General features: G+C 38.1%; 1 protein-coding gene across 1 annotated transcript in view; it reads right to left on the minus strand.

The window, feature by feature from the left end:
* Window positions 1-237: 237 nt before the first annotated feature.
* The window catches only part of CNTN1 (contactin 1), a gene marked incomplete at both ends in the record, with an annotated part of 130038 nt that continues 110158 nt past the window's right edge, over window positions 238-20117 (minus strand). The window contains 5 exon segments of the mRNA XM_082280428.1: window positions 238-317; window positions 9777-9933; window positions 11054-11166; window positions 12618-12804; window positions 19031-19134. Coding sequence (XP_082136554.1) covers window positions 238-317; window positions 9777-9933; window positions 11054-11166; window positions 12618-12804; window positions 19031-19134 — 641 coding nt within the window.

A 20117-nucleotide genomic window follows, 5' to 3' on the forward strand; every position in this document is an offset into this window, starting at 1 on the left:
GCATATTGGAACAAGTTAAAAATATTTCTTAGCCGCTCAAAAGTTGATTTACTTCATGAAGGAGTTCCTGGATGCCTCAGTCCTCTTAAAGTTCATAGGAAATCGGTAGGGTAATTCTTTTTAAAGTGTAATTTATTTGGCTTAGGATGGTGCCACAGGAATCAAAAAGAATCGTGGTCCTCATCTTCAAAGGGAGTCCTTTGTGTTAGGTGGAGGACAAGGTGAATCCAGCTACATTCAGAATCCCGAGCAGGCAAGGACACCCAGGGCAGGCACCACTAGGACCAGGAGCAGAGTCGGTACTCCAACAGTGGCACCTGTGCATCAAACAGACAACAACACAGTATTGGTCTTACTTGGTCTTACTTCAGCTCTACTTGCAGTGGGGGGAATAATCCTGAAGTCCACAGAGTATGGAGGCTGGAAACCAGCTGGCCGATCTCAACACAGCCCCTACCTGTATGGATAATCTGAAATGGACAAAGAGACTTGCTACAGCACGGCGGAGGACTCACTCTCTTGTTCTGCAAGAGCTGCATGTTTATGCAGCATGTTTATACAAGAAAAAAGGCCATTCAGGACACATCAGTGTATTTTGATTTGGCCAGTTCGACAAGCCAGGAGGTTATTATACCAGGTGGCAAAAGGTCAAAATAAATATTTAAGCACGTGAAAACAAAATTAATGGAGTCTTTGAAATGTGACAAAGCAAAGAGACACCTTTGGAAATGTTAATGCTCACACGAACAGCAATAATCTGAGAGATGTCAAAGAGCCTGGTCCGTTTGTTTACCTGCCAGATTACAAAGTCCAGATGGCTGACTTCTAGCAGTGTGGCATTTATGTCTCTTAAAGTCACAAGAATCTTTCTTAAACAAATATTTTAAGACATAAAATCTTAATCTATGGTTTACAATCTTTACATGACTCGCTCTGGCAAAGAGAAATAAGAATTGCTATTGTGAAGTGGTTTGTGTTGCTATGGTTCAGCTCCCTGTTAAGAAGCATCTATATGAGAAAATAGCCCAGCCAAACTGTGCCTGGCTGTCAGTCTTGGAGATGGGCCAAAGGAGCCTGAGAACTGGCTATTCTTTCATCTGAGAGAGGGCTTGTCTCTATCAGGATGGTAGATGGGCAGTGCAGGACCCAGCTTAACTGCTCATCTTGCTGTTGAACACAGACTGAGGACAGAAGTGCTTGCAGCTGGTGGTGACAGTCCTGAGGCGCTGCTGGAACAAGCCCACTGGACAGCTCTCCAGAAAATGTTGCATGAAGAAAAACCACACTGAGAAGGTAATACACAAACCGAACAGCAGAGATTTCAGCAGGCCTAAAAACAAGCACAGCACGACAAACCGAAAGTATGGGGGTATATTTATCTGGGTTTTTCAGTGATTTATGAGGCACATTAATATTTAGTTTCTATCCCTAAGTATCAAAGTAGTGGTTCTTAATGAATGAACAGCCATAGGAAAAAAAATTAAATTCAGGTTTTGTGTTTAAGAATATCCACAGAAAATATATTTTGCTTTTGCCAGACCAGGATAATGCAGTTGGAAAGACACACATATTTTGAACGCTTCTAATGGAGGAAAACGAGACAAAAAGGTTGCTGAGTGAAGTTGAAGAATGAGCAAGTATGAGGAAACTTGTATTGGCATGTTGCTATTCTACAAAGAGAAAGGACTAATAAATCTTCCTGAGATGTGCTTGCTGGCCCCAGAATCAACAGGTAGCAATTCACCTCATTGTAGTGGTTCCTTACAAGGTTTAGGCACTGTTGCAGAGATGTATTTATCAGCTTTCTTAAATAAAGCAAGTCCTACCCTTAGACAGCACATTAACAGAACATCAGCGGGATAAATGCACATTAAACAGATAATCTTTTTCTTTCTTGTTAGATTACTGACCTACATGTAAGGATCCATACTTTACAGGAAACACTGCTGGCCATTGCATGACAGCCAGTACACTCCCGTGGCTCACAAATGAAAGTTAATAGAAGTTTTGTCTAAGAACAGACTACAAGATTAATTCTGTGCAGTAATGCAATTGTGATCTGTCAGTTTTAACAGCCTCTAAAAACTAGAGAAATGCCAGATAAAGACTTAATAGATGTGTACAAATAAACATGTGGATGTAAATTAAAAGAGAAGGATTATTAAGCTTCCTCTGAAGTCTGGCCAGGTATGAGCTGGATATATGCAGTTCCTAAAGATTCTTTCTCTCCTCAGTGTTACAACGTGTGATCTCTCCTCTCAACCAGCATTTTGTGGATCCAGTGTGCAAGTAATTGCAAACTAAAGCCATCAAAGTCAGTGTCAAAACCAAATCAGCATCACACTACCTATCTACTACTCTAACGCACCACATGTGAACTTACTATCAAGAGTCCTCATTTCTTTCAAATAAACAAAACACATGCCTTAAATTTGGCATTTGGCAAGGGGGTCCACTTGAAACCTTGTGATACAACCGGAGATTCTCCCTTATCCCTTTTTATCCTTACTCTTGCCCATCCATACCTTTTTCCAATCCCTGCCTCCATGTACATAATTTTAGGTTGATTTTAGTTTTAGATCGAATGATTTCAGATTTTAGTCTGATTTCTCTGTGTGTTTTGTCCATCTAGTAAGTAGAAGAATGAACCTTGCAAATAAACTTTGTTTTGCTTTCACTTTTGTATTAAATCTGCTTTTGCTGATACCTTTGCTGGTGATTCTTTGAACAACCTAAAAACTCATTCATGACAGTCTACCTTTGTGTCTGTTTTGCAAAACAAATTTGTTTTTTTCTGAACCAAACTCCTACCCATTTTCCTGCAAATAATACTCTCCTTTTGGTCCAGGATCCAAGGACCTATATTCCAAGAGGGCTGTCTGGTTTTTATCCCTTCTTTTTACTGTAAGAAAGGTTAATTGCAAAGCCTTCTCATATTCTGTTTCTCCTTGCTTCTGTTTCCCTTTGCTTCTAACTAAGCTTGTCCACTTCAGTGGGAAAAAAAATAGGCCACCTCAAAAAAAAGAAGGTATTTTTGCCTGTTTCAGTCATCAGTTTCTTTATCAACTACTAGGCTTCATTTGTATCTGCTTTCTCAGTGTTTTCATATTTACTCAGGTAGAACAGAAAAACAGATACGGGAGAAATCTAATTTCTTCAGGTTAAACTAAACTGCATAAAAGAAAGAGGTGGGCTTGTTGTTCTTTCAACTGGCTATTGAAAAGAAATTCCTCTTGTCCCAGCTGGGAATACTGTCTTCATGAAAGACTACTGCAAAAGAAGTAGGTAGCATCAGCTGACATGATTTAAATTCTGTTATCCCTATTCATGGTAAATGGAAAATAACTGAACTAATTATAATATACTTATCTTGCATCACTGGCATCATTACTGAATCATGCATCCAACTTTCCCTTGTCTAGGAAACCTTTGTTTGTGCACAAGGAAATTCTCCTCTTGCCTGTGCCGTAAACATTTCAAGAAAGGCGCTATGGAGTTATTCACAACTCTGTGATTTACTGGTTTTGCAGCAGAGTAGATGCATGGGATGGAAACAAAGTTGTCTGTCCATCTGCTCATGCTTTGCTCTGTGCTAAGGTTTGCTGTGCATCTGTGGAACGGCTTCAACTATCCTAAGAAAAACGTACTTGAATTGCTGCTGATGGTCTGGGTGGATTCTCCACCCCACCGTGTAAGTTTGCCTTCTCCTAGTTGAAAATTCAGACCCAAGGAAACATTTTGTTTTGTTCTGGCAATAGCACCTGGCACGTTGGCATTGTCAGCAGGCAGCAGCCATGGCTTCTTTGTCATTGACTCTAGCCCTGGCACAGACCTGGGCTGCCAAAATGAAAAGATGACCTGGACTCTGAGAAAAATCAGAAAATTTTCAGTCAGTGTGTTATTACTTAGTTGTCAACAAACATAGGTTATTTCTCAAATACCCCTTTCCCTTCACATATATTAATACTCATTACAGATTCTTTTGCATGGAGAGCAAAGTAGAAGACCACTGGTAATATTCTTTTTATAAAATGTACTCTTTTAAAGCTGTGTATACAACAAATAATAACATGAGGTGGTTCTCCTGTGACCTAGGCAGTGGATCTTCTTTGGCCAGCTGGCACGTCTGGGAATTTCTGAGTGAGGATTCTACTCCTCTTTGTTCAAGAAAATAGGGATTTGTGAATTTTTCTTACAAATAAATTCACCCCAAGTATATACCAGATGTGGCACTCTTTTTGACTTGCAAATAATCCACATTTAAAAAACCACATGGTGCAATAGGCAAATAGCAGAAACTCTCTGGGTGCAAAAGGGTGGCACAGCCTCCCTCCCTCTGCTCCCTGAGTACTGCAGCACCGCAAGGAACCATCAGTGGGAATACGCAGCACCCAGGGCTGGAGAGCAACATGAAAAATATGCAGACAATGAAAATAATGGACTGAGAAGCAGCAAAGAAAATAAATTAGTCCAACAGGCCAGATCAGCTTCAATTTGGCCTTGCTCTTTAGCAAGGCAGAAAAAAATCTTAGATCGGGCATTAAAGTCACTGCAGAAAGGAAGAAAGGAAACGGGGGTTATCACAGGATAATGAAGACTAAGAAAACATAAATAGATCTGAAAATATTTCCACTATCTGTCTAACCTTTGAGTTTGAATAGAAGAAAAAGAGAAAAAACGGAAATGAATGAGAATATGGCTTTTCAAGAAAATGCTTGTTCTATCACTGAGTATGTTACAATGCATGGAATTGTCACCTTATTCAATCAAACTAAGGCCTGGAAGGAGGCAATAACAATAAATTAAATGTGATGATGAAGGAAAGTCAAGAAAAATACCAGAGAACAAAATGTGTTGATTTAAGCATATGTATATACCAGGTTAGAGGGTATTCTGAGTATTTTCTACTTAATTTTTGAGTCATGGGGCAACAGCAAATGCATTTTGAAAATCACTCTTCTTTTAGAGGAGAGCTCTTTCGAAAATGTACTTTTAATTCAGTAGAAGTTTTTTGCTCTATTCTTGCACCAGATGCGTAAGAAGTTCCAAGGTGCGTAACAAATGACTGTCACGCCAGCTAGACAGAGACTTTTCTTCAGCATTACTTACAATTTTTACCAGTGTTTTCCTCCTCTTACTACTACAACAATCTTTGTAACAGATGGACATTTTCAAATCACAATCAAAAGATTTTGATTATACCACATGTAAAGTGAACAATCACCTGACTTACTGGATGTTGATATGTGCAAGAAACATTTTTCTCCTTTCAAACAGTAATTGAAAAAATTAAAGGATGAAATAATTAAAAGGATTGTGTAAATTAGTACAGGCAAAAATTACGGCTTTTCCTTTGAAAGAGCTGTACTTCAAAGTAAATACTATTTCAGGATCCTAAAACATGCCTGTGGCAAATGGAATTCATATGTGTATATATGTGTGCAGTGAACACAGACAAACTGTAATTCTGTTCTCTTGCTATAAGCACATACAATACATAAATTATTCTTTTTCCATATCACTATTTAAACTGAGACATTAACCTGATTTCACATGTGAAGCTGAAGGTGTACGGTATTTTCCTTTCTTCCTCAGTATTTATCCAAATGTGAAGAGTAACCCTCCCCTCTCTCCCACTCTGGATGAAATTTTAAAATTTGAGAGCTTGATTCTATTTTTCCTTACTCTGGCATAAAGCAACTGCACTGAGGCCAGTGCAGTTACAAAAGTGAAGCAAAAAAGGAATCAAGCACCATATGGTTTTAGTTCCTACTGATTGCAAGATTGTTTTGATTACACTAATATTAGTAATATGACAAAGCACTGCAATCAAAAAACCACGCAAGAGACCAAAAAAAAAAAAAAAAACTCAGCCTTTATTATATTTCAAAGGAAACAGATAAGCCTGTAATTAACTGTTGAAAAAGACTCCATTGGTTAAACAAGTTGTTCAAACCTTCATCTGGTTGTGGTAACTCAAGAATGAACTTTAAATTGTGTAGCTCATTAATTTACTATAACGGGCTTGAAAAATATCCCCAAGCTCTTTACTGTACAACAGGCACTGACCAATAAATTACAACAGTTCATGGTTGTATTTTACACTGGTTATAGCTGTATGCTGGAATGCAGCTAGGCACATATACAGAGAGTGATTTTATAATAAGGACTTTTATTTAAAGATGTTCACTAAAAAGAAACGCATACGAGATAGCTGTGTGTGGTAACCTTCTTTTATATCACTGTCAACTAAAATAGTGTATCCTGTTGGAAGCTGACTGGTTATATGAGAGCAAAGTAGATGCAGGATGTTTGCTTCCCCCTCTTGCAGGTGACTGGGTTTTCTGTGAGAAGGCAGAAGATGAGGAAAACAAAAAGGAAGTTTTTTTCCTTAAAGAAGGAACTGAGATAAAAAGAAAATCTATTTCTAGTTTCTTTTCCATTTGACTTTCATATGTAATTACATTAGTTAAAACATGCTAAAATTTTAATTCCTATGTTAAGACCTCAAGGCCAGTTAGTGTTCCTGAACCTGAAATATAGGCTAAAAGACGACTTCTGGTGTCCTGTCTGGCCTCCACCTGCCTATCCAGAAGGCCTCAGGTCCCCTGTATATCATGTAATGCCTGTCAGAATTGTGTGGATTTGTCCCTGGTAACCTGGGGCATCTCAAATGCTAGAGGCTTTGTTTAACATTCTGAATTACACCCTAGATGACAACTGATTATAATGGAAGCTTAGACACCTAACCCAGCCATATTACATAGATTACTTTGGTTTTGATACCCAGTGAACAGCACGAAAACACCCATCTGGATGACACACTGGCGTAGACACTCCTTGTTTAAGATCTGGCCATTCCTGGTCAGCATACAGGCTATTCGGAATCTCTACCCTAGCTGCTCAATCCTCCCCATGCGCTTCTGCAGGAAATTAGGTAGGTTTGCAAACTCTGGAATCAGATGTCTAAAGGTTATGTAAGGCAATATTCCTCTCTGAATTTGGCAAGATGTCTTACATTTTGCTTTAGCTATTGTTTACATCTTTGTGTAAATATGAAACTTCCATTTTGTCAATCAAGCACCAAAATATGCATTCCTATTAAACTACATCTTCTTCGCAATTCTCTGAGAAAAAACGTAACTAAAAAAAAAGAAAAAATTCACTCCTCTATCATTCTTTTGGGGCAATTATTCTAAACCCTGATGCATTACTGGAAAATTTCCTTAAGAATAAAAATTAGCAGACATAATTTGCCATGCATAGGTGTTAAAACTACTGCTGTTCTGCTGTTTGGAAAAGCAGCCTAGAAATAACCTGAAAATCTTGCCCAATTTGCTGTATACTATGTATTCCAAAGAGATTACCTTGCCTTTTGTCTCTTTTTCAACCTTTCCTAAACCGAATACAGGGAATGCTGCCTCTGTCTAGGTCACCAGGGGCCCAGTCCGTCTTTCTAGCTGGTGTATGGTAGAATTTATGGATGAGAACTTGTCTGCAGTGTGGAAGACAGTTCAATACAAAACTCTGCAAACTAGCATGTGTAGGGTGCTAACTCTGCCAGTGGTGCTAATTCTGTACAGGCATGCTTGGGACAGGTCATACTGGCAAGACTCATTGGCTTGGGCTCAACATTGTACTGACACAATGTGTTCAGGCTGGGAAGGGTCTTTGCACCATACCAGTGGCAGGTTTTAATGCATGTTTGTATCAAAGATACCCAGAACATGTCCTGAATATAGCGGTTGCCTCAACATTTTTGCGGCTTATAAAATAAGCTATATTACGGTACACTGATTGCCCCAGTGTATGATAACATAACACAATATATTACACCTTTTTTAAAGTGGTTGACTTACTACCCCAAAATAGTCTCATAGAACATGATACACACAATTAACATGTATGCTAAATGGATTAAGAATTCAGTCACCAGCAGATTTTAAAACACAATTATTGAAGAATGGTCACTGGATTTCTACTGTAATTCCAGGCTGAACAGCTGTATACTGAATGTAATCCAAATATTTTTATCAAAAGCAGCAGAAGTAAACACCTAAGGAACCAAAATGGCAAATAGAGACAACAACACATTCATGTAAAAATTCCAACAGCACAGGGACTTGAGCCATACAAACCAACTGTGCTTTGTCATAGTCACAGGCAAAATTAAACACAAAGTTAAAAAGAGACATGACACTGTGGTGGAACTCAGATAAGGATGAGACACTGTATTCTGGAAAGCAAGGATTCCAGGAAGGATTTAGAGATAATGTTTGACAAACATGATGAATACCATTTCATATCCCCATGCAAGGTAATAAATGCCTAATGAAAGCCTTTCATGAATAATGGAAGAAGTTTAGTGTGGGGATGCAAGACTGTCTGCAGCTGAATTGAAGCAGTGCACATATAGTGTCTACAGTCCTAAAGAAAATCTGACATGCTGGAGAAGTGAAGAAAAGAGCTGATGAAATTATTTAAGACCTGAAGAAAATGTAATCATGGAAAATTCAAGGCACGCACTTGATTAGTCACTTGGCTAGTATATATACATTTCTTAATGGGAAGAATGTATTAGACACATAAAGACTCTTTAATCTGACAAAACCTATAAAAAGAAACAATGCCCAGACCCTAAAGCCAGATAAACATAGAGATTAAAATTAGGCAAAAAAATGTCAGCAGTGCAGGTGATTCATCATTGGGACAAATTACACACAACATACAAACTTCACACAAACCTAAAAATGGTGATACCCATGAGTTCACACCAGGTGATATAAACTGTGCATATTATTGAAAATCTGTGGATGGGAGGTCCACTCCTTTAGGAATGGGCAGCTCCCCTCACAGTACAAATAATATGGCAAAAGCATTGTTCTTTTTTAAAAGCCACAATAACGTTTGCATTGCTTCTGTGACAAGAATATTGTTGACATTTAATCCTTTCTATTCCCCAAATTAATTTTTTAAATTAAAAAGGCAAGAACACAATGCAAGTGTCTGAATTACAATCTTGCAAAGACGCTATCCAAGTCCTTGATATCAATTCATATGTTTTATTTCATACCAAATTGTGCCAAGACACTACTTAAAATAAAAAATTAGCAGGAAAGAGATGTGCAGACCATATCCATATCTGAACTTGTATTTATAGTCAACACTGAGCACAATTTGAATTATCCTAAGCCATGGTCCCCTCTCTTCTTTACCAATCATCCAGACCACTCTGAACTAGAGCATGTGGAGTTTCTCATTGCTTATTTATTATTTTTGTGCCACAAATCCCCTTTTCACTGAGAAGTGGAACTTCCCCAGCAAGTGGTCTGTGGATCACTGTGGACCACTTCTTTTCCCTATTACATTCCTTTTAGCAACAGTTGACAAAGGAATGAGATAGAGGCAAAAGGTACTAGGAACTATGGGGTTATTGCAAGCTGATACCTAGATTCTGAGGCCTGCACCATGCAGTTATGCTTGTAGGACACTACTAGCAGTGGCAGCCTAACTGGGGGCACCAGTAGCAGCAGTCTGATATTTGGAAGATTGGCAGTGCTTCCAGGATTGAGCTGGACTGCTATTGAAGTGTCCTGTGTGCGCTATGAGTCCTCAGAAATGTTTCAAGATAAATTCTTATTCTCAGTGCAGTCACTGCTGAAGGGCTACCTTTCCAACTTTGGATGTGCCCATCTCTCGATAGCATACAAGAGGAAAGCACTCAGTCCAAGATTTCCATGGAGTCTGGCAAAGAAGAAGGGAAGTTATCTGCTCACCTGAAATTTTTATTTGGGCTACTTCTCCATCTCCTCCTTCACTGTGTGCTCGGACCTCAACAACATATTCACCATCACTGGGGACTGGGACCTCTATCATGTGCTTTCCAGTAGAAAACAGCTTGCCTTCATGTTGTCCATCTGGCCTATAAAGTACCTAGGAAAGTCACAGTAAATATAGTTATTGAAATGTTTTATTTCCACAAAGATACATTTATAGATGTACAGTGTGTCAACAAAAAAGTATTAGGTTTTTATTCATATGAAATCTCTGTGTGTGTGTGTATATATATATGTATCTCAAAACCTAGAGAATCTAGACAGGATGTTTCCTCATTTTCTGTTACAAAATTATGCCACCTTTTGAAAAATAATTTCAGTGCTTACATTCAAAGTAAGTAATTAAGTGATGGAGAATAATAATGAAGGGTGGCAGAGAGCATCAAATAAAAATATGAGAATTCAGCTGGGTTTTCTGACATAAAACTTATAACCATTTTCATAAATGAAACAACAATCAATTTTATTATTAACTCTCAATGATGCTAAACTATTGCAAATGGGATGGTGTATGTCTTGTGGGACCTTTAGAAATGATCCCGTTTCTTTCTGAAATAATCTCTGTGAAACACTGTTAGCAATTCCCAGCAAGGAGTTCAACTCCTCAATCAAATTTGCGAACATAGACCATGATACTAATTTTCTTACTGTCAAGCAAGCTGCAAAATTAAACAGGAATTAATATCTGAAGTTTTCCATATGCCTAAATTCAGTATATACACTTGCTGTGGTTACAGAGTTAACTGCATCTAATGACGGTAGAGGTCCCTTCCCTTCCTCTACCTTCCCAGACTTTAAAAACTCATGTTCCAGGAACTTCAGCCCCTATGAAGATGGGAAAGGAAAACTGGAACAATGCATACTGATGTAAGGAAAAAGTAGAAAATGTACAGCTTTTCTGTGCATTATTTTAAGCCAACAGACAATAAATGTGATCATATGGGAAATGAGGTTGTTGCAGTCACTTCTATGAACTTTTCCATAATATGGTGTACCACCCAAATGAATTTCAGTGCCCCAGTGTTTTCTCATCATATTGACTAAGCCCACTGGCTTTGCCCTAGGCCTACTGGATGGTTGTGTGTGCTGAGCATGATACCTTCCTCTTCAGCATTCATGTATGTTTAAGTCCAATTATGTACAAAGATTCAACACTGTCTATAAAATGCACTACATGAAGCATACATAAAGATAAAAAATATTTTCAGATATCATACTTTGTATCCTTCAACGGCAGACTCGTTTGACATTGCCTTCACGTGATCCCAGGTGATGATGTACCTTGAACCAGATCTTACAGAACTGATAATTCTTGGACGTTGGCTTGGAGCTGAAAAGCAGTATATGTATAATGTACACATAAATGAGATTTCATAAATGTTCAATGATGTTTTTATTAAGACATATAAAAATGTAAAAATGGAAATTAGGCTGACATACATATGATCAAGGGATAGTCTCCTTCCTGGAATAATCTGCTACAGTTCCAGCCAGGCAGTTTTGGATGGCTTTGTGCAGTGGCTGCGTTGTGGGTCTGCCTTTCTCTGTTGCCAGAATGGAAGTGGCCAACATTACCCTTCACTGTGTTGCTGACCATGTGTGTTTGCTGGCATGCAACTACCTTCAGAACCTCCCAGAAATGTGGCATAAGTCATATTTATTCATTGAGATCAAATATTTAATTAATCATTTACAGGCATTTCTACATCATTTAACTCAGTTCACCAGAAATAGAAGTACCCTACTGCAGAAACCATTAATTATAATTTACACAATAAGCTTATAAAATGGACCCTTATTCAACACAAATGAACCCTGCAGGTGCCAAGTTGCACAATACACTATTTGCTGACAGAAATCCTCAAATCGGCTGTATGTATTTTTAGCCCAGATAACTGTGTTTTAAACACACAAGATGTGTTTCTTACATTGCTCAGTCAATGCTAGTGCTAGGTATCCTCATTAAGTCACGAGCAATATTCAAAAGCCTGTTATGGTATGTAAATTCTAGGGTGAGATTCAGATCACCTGCTTCTCAAGGTTGCCTGATCCTGCTGTTAATGAAAATGGCAGTTTGGTCACATTTTAATCATCAGAATCCTTCTTGCTATTGACTAAACAGAAAGGCAGTGTAGAGATGCCTACCTAAGTAATAGCTGGTCTCAACTGTTCCTCATTTAGAATATCATGTCCACCTTTGGGATTCCCAGTATTTGAACAACACTACAGAGGGCTACCAACCTGGTGGGGAGCTGGAGCAATTGATTTGTGAAGGAAGGGTGAAAGAGCTGCACTTGTTCACCCTGGAGGAGAGACAGTTTTGGAGGGGACCTAAGAATCCCCTGTCCTAGCAGGGGGCTTATCAAGAAGGATCCAGGCTCTTGGATGGCATGGCAGGAGGACCAGTACCAAAAATGCACAATACTGATCAAGAATCTCAGACCAGATGCTCAGAGTAAGTCAGGGAGTGGAATGGGTTTCTCAAAGAGTTTGTGCAGTCTTTACCTCTTCAGGTTTTCAAGATTCAGCTGGATAAATCCCTGAACAATCTGATCTGAGCTTATATATATATAAGCTATAATCTCAGCCTCTCTACTGCCTTTTGTAAGATATCCACATTATACATGGCAACAAAAGAGGAGAAGGAGAATTTTAGCAGAAATTTTCAGACAAAGATGCAATACCACATGAAGAGAGAACATTCAGTGTATGTGAATGAGAAGCCATGTCTGAAAACACGATGGACATGATTACACTTAACCTAATGCTCCCTTTACTTACGTGCTTTCCTGGTAACAATATCAATGGTGTTGCTGGGAGGTCCATAGCCTGCACTGTTGAAGGCAGAAACATCTACATGGTAGCGAGTGTTAGGCTTCAGGTTTTCCAGTTTGGTTGAATACTCTTGATTGCTCACCTGTACCCGCTGTGCAGCTGCTTCTTTATCATGAGCAGCCCAGTAACGAATCTGTAAGCAAGCCAATTGGGGGATTAAATTTAACATATTTAATCATAAAGAAATGTTATAGAAACCGATGTATTTCTATACTAGATATTCTGGATATAAGTCAGCTAAAAGAAATCTAACAGCAATAGCATAGAATTCCTTCCACAGGCTGTGATTTTAACCAAGTTGTATATAGGCATACAGAAACAGAAATAAATGCAGAGTTTATTATGTAAACTTTTCTCACAGTGGTTTAACTTGTTCCCAGCTAAGTCAATAGAAGCTTGGGAGCTGGACCATGCCTTCAAAGAACAAGACTATTTTCTTCTTGCTCTTTTGTTTTTGCATTCTACTCTGAACTTTAGTATTATTTTCTTACACTAGTAGAGGCTAAACTCTGATAACGTTTTCAGACTATTTTGTCTAAAGTGTTTTTTTAAAAATTTTGCCCTTTTGTACTTATATCTACAGAATTCTATATCTACAGTATTCAGTCATGTTAGCTGCATGCATAGGTCTGGATGGGTATACATAACCATTTTCTAGAGTTCTTCAGCTAAATTCAGATTTCATAGCAGAATATAACATCTGTCAGAGCAGATTAAGAAGAATATGAAAAAACTTAAAATATGGCAAAAGCATGACCCTAAGCTTGTAACATCTTAAAAAACAAAGCCAATTAAGAGTACACAGAAATTCCATGAGGGTTTTTTTTTTTCCCCAAGAACTTGTTCCATCCTACTTTAATTAATTATGTGTTACAAAGCACCAGGTGAAAACAGTGTAACTCCTATGGAGTGATGCCATTCCGTACAGTCCCTCACATACAAACGGTCCTATTCTGCATGGCCTGCTGAGTTGCAAATGAGAGTGAAAAACTGTCAGTCTCTGGGTTTTGTCTGGTTTATAACTATTTGCATAAGACTAAATTACTGCACCAACCTGAAAGAGCAGAAAGCCATGCCCATTACATTTTGATTTTGAGTGTTTTCAGCCCCAGCATTTCTGCTCAGCTTCTGCCTGACTTCATAGTGATTTTTGTGTATGCTACATGAGGGCATTTTAAATTTTTTAGGAAGAAGTTAATATAAGTAAATTCAGGCTCTGGGAAAAATCTTACTTTGTAAGACATTATTGGTAACATGAGGTATCCTGTCATCTTGTCTGTTAAATAGTAACTGCTTTAACCTTCTGGTTTTTTGACATTAGTTGTCCATGAAAACTTCATTTAAGGAATAGGTTATAAGAATGGATAGCTTGTCAAAGTTTTAATATCACAGTTCTCTTCTTCACAAGTTGTGGGTACAACCCTTGTTTGGTGAGGCTTTATTTTCTCCTATTTACATTTAAATTAAAATATTTAATAAAAATATTTCTTTCTTTAATCTTAGAACACATGCTGTGGCTGAATGAGGAGAGATGCAGGGGATTTAGTAGGGGATTTCTCTTCATCTACTTCAAATGTCTTTGGACAGGAGAACAGCATCACTACACAGAGATTACTGTCAACTAAATACTTCTTGTAGCTTGTCTCTTGTCAATTTTTGTTGCCACAGTCCTTCCCACAGTGTTACAGGTTACTCACTCTGATTATTATAAATGTGACATCTTGGTGGCCTTTGTCACTCTTTTCTGGTGCAGGGACAATCATGCTGTATCTGCAGACCAAACTGGCTTTGCTTTTTAAGTTCAACATGCACACCTGATTTTTGGTATGCACAAAAAGATAATCTTCAGTTCTATAAATGTATGTCCTGCATTCTGTTTAGAAAAGTATCATCCACCAGCACCCTAAACACCAGTTTATTGTAATTTAGGCAATCACACTCATGAAATTCCCACTTACAAAGGTGGCTATTTTCCTGAGTAAACAGCCTTTACCCTAAAATGAGTGAGGATTGTGTATCCAATCCATTCTGCAGGCTTCTCCAGCAGGGTGGTAACCTCCACATGATGAATTGTTTCACACTGGCATAGATCTGAAACTGTGACAGTCATTTTAGCTGAAGGTCTGATAATGATCTTCAAGTCAGAATTTCTTTCACATGACTATAATTAACATACTGTTGTAGATAAGCTGCTCTTGTTGAATGCAACCAGCTGTACACCATAAGGTGTTAACTGTAAGTGGCTGACTCAGGTGTGAGAGGGTGTGTACATCAGCAGCTAGAGGACGTCATGTCTATCTCTGTCTCAAAGTTCAAACAAGTTTCTAGCCTGCAGCAAAAGGATGTCTGTGAAATTCTAGGTGGCCAAAGTCTATAAACCATGACAGGACCAATGGTAGCTTTGCTGTTGATTTTAGCTGGCCATTGAAAACTAATTCATTAATTTTTAGTATGATCTATTATGTTAATTAAGTAACATCTTTACCTAAAGATAGAAAACAGACTTTATATGAAGCTTTTATTAATCGTGGCATATTCTGGAAGCCTTTAAATTTCTCCACCTTGCAAAGCTTTTTAAAATCTTAATATTCGTTTGCAGTACAGGGACGCTAAGGGTGTAATACAAGATTAACACAGAGCATCAAACAAGACAAGCGAGAACAATGAATGAAAATGCAAATTAATTCACTGAGAGCACATTATGTTTCAGACAGAAGTAATATAGTTTTAAAATTTAATAAAATTTAAATCCCAAATACTATTGTTCTTGGCTGCAATGTTACGGACTTTACTCCTATAGTGTGCGAGCTGTATGTCATGACCACAGAAAGTTCTTCTTCAATCTACAGCCATATTTACATATGTGGAACATTGTAACAACTCTTGGAAAAGAGTTTCTCCCTGAAAGCTAAGAAAAACTACTATCTTCTTTATACTATTGCTATATTTCTCTCTTTAAATAATTTCAAATTCTCTTGAAATAATTTGGAAATTTCTTTCTTGCCTCTGGGGAAGTGATATCTAGAATTAAAGGCCCCATTGCTTCATTGCTCACATTTCCCCACTATACTGAGTAGCCCCTCTCTCTCTTTCTTAAAGAGCTTATATAGTATCCCCAGACAGTCTGCTTATTCCTGGTGCTCTGCATTTCCTTTGCTGTTAGGGTAATCCATAGGCAATGAATCCCCAGAGGACACAGAAGGGAATTTCAACCAAGCTCTATGAATTTTTGTAGGAAATAAGCCAATAGTGATTTGTGTGAAAGAATGCCTTAGCCATCATGAATTAGCGCAGCCTTCTGTGCTAAAAACAGGGAAAAACCTGTCTTTCATGGTCCTCTCCTGTATTCAAACTTTAATATACTGAAGCTTTTTCTGTAAGTGTCCTGAAACAAAAGCTTCCATATTCTTGACAGTTTTACATAGGACTGACACAAAAATATACTTTACTCATATTAAGAAAGCATGCTAATAGCATACTTCAGTCAACAAGAGACACTGGTGGTCAGTAGTGATAAATTTGTTTAATAAAATAAACCTATATCTATTGCATAGAAGCAGCATGAAATATAGATAGTGTCGCTGGTGCTGCACGCACTGCAGAGATATGGCTTTTAGCAGTCTATTGTAAGAACTCATAAATCTTAAATTCTTTATATGGATGGAGGCAGTTTTCATACCTTATCTCTTCTTTAAGTGTGAGCTGAGGATACTCCTCTGTAATGGCAAAATGTATCAGTTCACACTCATCACCATGAGGGCAGTCATCCTGACAGTATGCATTAGTGTCAGGAAAATCTGACTCCTCTTGGTGTGAGAAGCATTGTGTCACAGGTGAAATACCTCAGGTTCTTTGCTCAGAGTACTCCCACCTCTTAAACTCTAGCATTCAAAAGTCAATTATGCAATTTTCAAGTAATAATAAAGACCAGAAGGAAACTGAGAAGGTGCTCTGGTGAATGATAGTTTCTACTAACCTGTATTACACTAGAGCAGTAATTAAAAAGATAACTATTGTAATGTTTATCAATTCAAATAGACACAGAGCCTTCCAGAGATAGTCACTGGAATTTTATAATACAGTTTGAGTACTTCTTCCACCACAACTTTTGTTGCAGCTTCACAAAAGCTATCTGTGGCCTTAACCTTCCAGAACAGCCCTCTCTGGTTTTGCCCTATCCTATGCCTCCTTCAAGACTCATGGGAGTTCTGATCTTCACAACACAAGTTTTTCTTTTTATTCTCAGTGAAGAAGCATGGGCTTTCCTTTTGCTGCCTTCCCCTCTACTAGGATGAGACTGGTGATTGTCCTGGGGAAAAAGATCTCAGAATTAATACCGTATTGAGCATTGTGGGGCAGTAATTTGTCACTATCAGTCTGTTTATTGTCTAGTCAGATGGAAATTTTTTACACAGTCCTGATAATTAGAAGATTATCTTAGAAAAAGAGGAAAAAAAAGAAAAAATTTATATTCTAACGTAGCTGTTCACTGTACATGTACAAGCCAGTCAGTTCACGCTGGATTTGTGAAAGTGTATTTCTCCAGGAATATGTGGATGAAATTACACTACAGCTATCAAAACAAAGCCACACCCGGAACAGCCACAGTCCATGTAACACACGGTCCACTCCCAGGATATCCCACCTTTATAGCAGTTGTTCTCTTTTCAGTCCAAAGATCCCCCACATTTCTTTCTGATTTGTTTCCTTTTTTTTTTTCCTATTGACTCTTCTGTTCATCCTGGTCTTTCCTGCTAAATCCTCTCCCCTCCCTTCTTCCCCTGATGTCCCCTGACAGCAACTCAGATGACTTTATGTAAAATAAGGTAAAATTTTAAAAAATGGCCAAACATGGGTTGCCTCTGGGCATGTTCTCCTACCATGTTCTTTCCATATTCACCTTTGCCCCTCCTGCTTTACTACCCCATTCCCTACTACAACTCTGAACATCCATCTTCATGGTCTATCACAAATGCAATCCTAACCTCTATCAGCACTCCTTGTTGCTGCTCTCTCCATCAGAGAGCAGTTGCCACTCTCCCCCAGTTGCCACTCTCTACATTCCCAGAAGTCCCCTGGTGTGTGCCAGCCAACCTGTGTGTTCAGGTTGCTTTGCATGCAAAGGCTTCAGTTTCTGGGCACACTGTCCAGCTTGAGAGTGCAACGCTGCTACAGGGCTGTCCTGGCTGAGCTCATAGATCTCAGCTATGACCATCAATTTCTCCATCCTATTCTAGCTACAAAATCCCTGGGAGACACCAAACCAAAGTGGGCTGCTTTAGTAAATTAGGAGTTACCACTGATATTACTATCTTAATTTCAAACCCCAGTGTCCTCTGTTGGTAATTTTTAAATTTTGTGTCTGTACTGTATTAAATCAACCTTTACATGGGACACTATTCTTGTTGCAGTATCACAAAAGTTTTACATAAATCTCATGGAGGCAGAAACAGAGATCAGGAAATATAAAACCAAGTACTATTAATTTATTTATGGGTTTCAATTATAAAAATACATTCCATGAGATTACTCCTCATTTGTATGTGTTTATTTTGGAACATAGAGGATATCATCAAGTAGCTGAAAACTTAAATCACAAGGCAAGTCACTAACAAACTAAAGACCCAAACTCCTATTCTGGGGAGCAGCCAAAGTAAGCAGGCTGTACACTGCAGAGTTTGTCAGCATCCACTCTGCATGGATGATGTTAAGACTTCCCTGCTAGAGTACTAAACGGACATTTCCCACTGCACCCAGCCTGTGGTTGTCGTCCTCTCTGCAGAAGGCCAAGAACAATTTTTACGGGTAGTACCACTGAGATGGACCAGATGGAACATGCCCCAGAGCTCTTTTCCATGCGGAGAATAGAAACCATCAAAAACCATCACTGTCTTGCACAACAGCAGTGTCTCTGTTGTACTGGATTCCAGGCATTTGTCAAGTAGTCCCACTTACTATAGGGATTGTGGGTGAGATATATTAATAACTGATGGTAATTTAAGTGGGCCAGAGTTAGTAACAATTTCACATATGTGTTGACAATTACACCCTTAATTTAATTTCAATATGTTTCAAGAAGTTAGAGATAGGCATTCAATTACATAAAAGAGACAATATTCTTTCCTTAAATAATTATGTCTTTTTCAGTTGAGTAGTGCAAATACACATTTCTTGATATGTTTTAATAATGAAGTACATAATGCCAAAAAAAAATCTGTTTCTGAAGATGCAAAACCTGCACAGAAAATGCTAACTAAAGCAAACCCTAAGAGACAGAATGCCAGAGTAGGAATCATTGTTGGATTTAACTACTGACAGTAAATGAATAAGAAGATTGACAGTGTTGCTACTAAACTCACCTGATATCCTTCCACAGATTTATCAGAAACATGGTGCCAAGAAACAGACATTTCAGAAGATGACAAAACTTTTACGCTCACATCTGTAGGTATTTCAGTTGGAGCTGGAAGATGAAACATATGTTAAACAATCAATCTGATCTTGTGGTATTGCTATAATTTTTTACAGGGACTCTTCTCACTTTAGTATTTTATATTATTTTCAGTATTTTGTATCATTTTCATGATATCAGTGAGCCAAGTATTAGTCTTTAATCTGGTTTTTCTTAAGTAAACTTCAAGTCCAGTGATGATCTGTATGGAAAATGACTCTATAAAAACAAAGCAATGATCCTGTTATTTGGCTCAGACTATGTATTTTTATGCTTCAACAGATTTCTTGCTGAAATTTGTGTAAACTGAAAACAGCCTTTAATAAACAGAATGAAGCATCCAGTGATCTTGTACTAAATGGGACAGCAGCTCACATACTACATACATCAGATTTTTTTAGTTACACACAAATACTCAGTCCTAATGATACAAATTTTTTGTGAGAGCAGATATTAGATACCTGGCTGTCCAGTGGCACATACAAACTTGAACACAGGTGTGAAATGATCCAAAGCACCCTTCTGTAAGGCATACATCACACAGTTGATTTTGTTTGTATTCTTAGTTCTGAACAGCAGCCAACGCAGAGTACAGACCATTATGTGATAGACTTTTATCCAGGGCTTCAAATACTAAAGTCTAGTTTCATTTCACTGCAGCTTAAATTTTAAATGAGGTAAGGAATTCAGAAAGGCATAAACCTAGCAATGTCTGTAAAAGATAAAGTTTTCCAAGCTAAGAACAGTTCTCTGTCGTGAATCCTTTGAAACAAGTTGCAACAGACAGGCATGGCAGTCCTAGCTGAGGAAAGCCTTCATATACTTAATCTTCCAACTGGGCATCCAGTCAACTATGCATCAAAACAGCCACTATTAAGAAAAAAATCAGTAACATCTCTCATGAAAAGTATCCTAGGTAACAAAATAATCTTATATGCAAAGTTACCTTTTGTAATTGTCTTTCAATGGCTGTTAATAATGCAAATATCTAATTA

This window comes from Coloeus monedula (genome assembly GCF_965178545.1).
Source record: "Coloeus monedula genome assembly, chromosome: 4".
In the NCBI taxonomy this organism is placed as follows: Eukaryota; Metazoa; Chordata; class Aves; order Passeriformes; family Corvidae; genus Coloeus; species Coloeus monedula.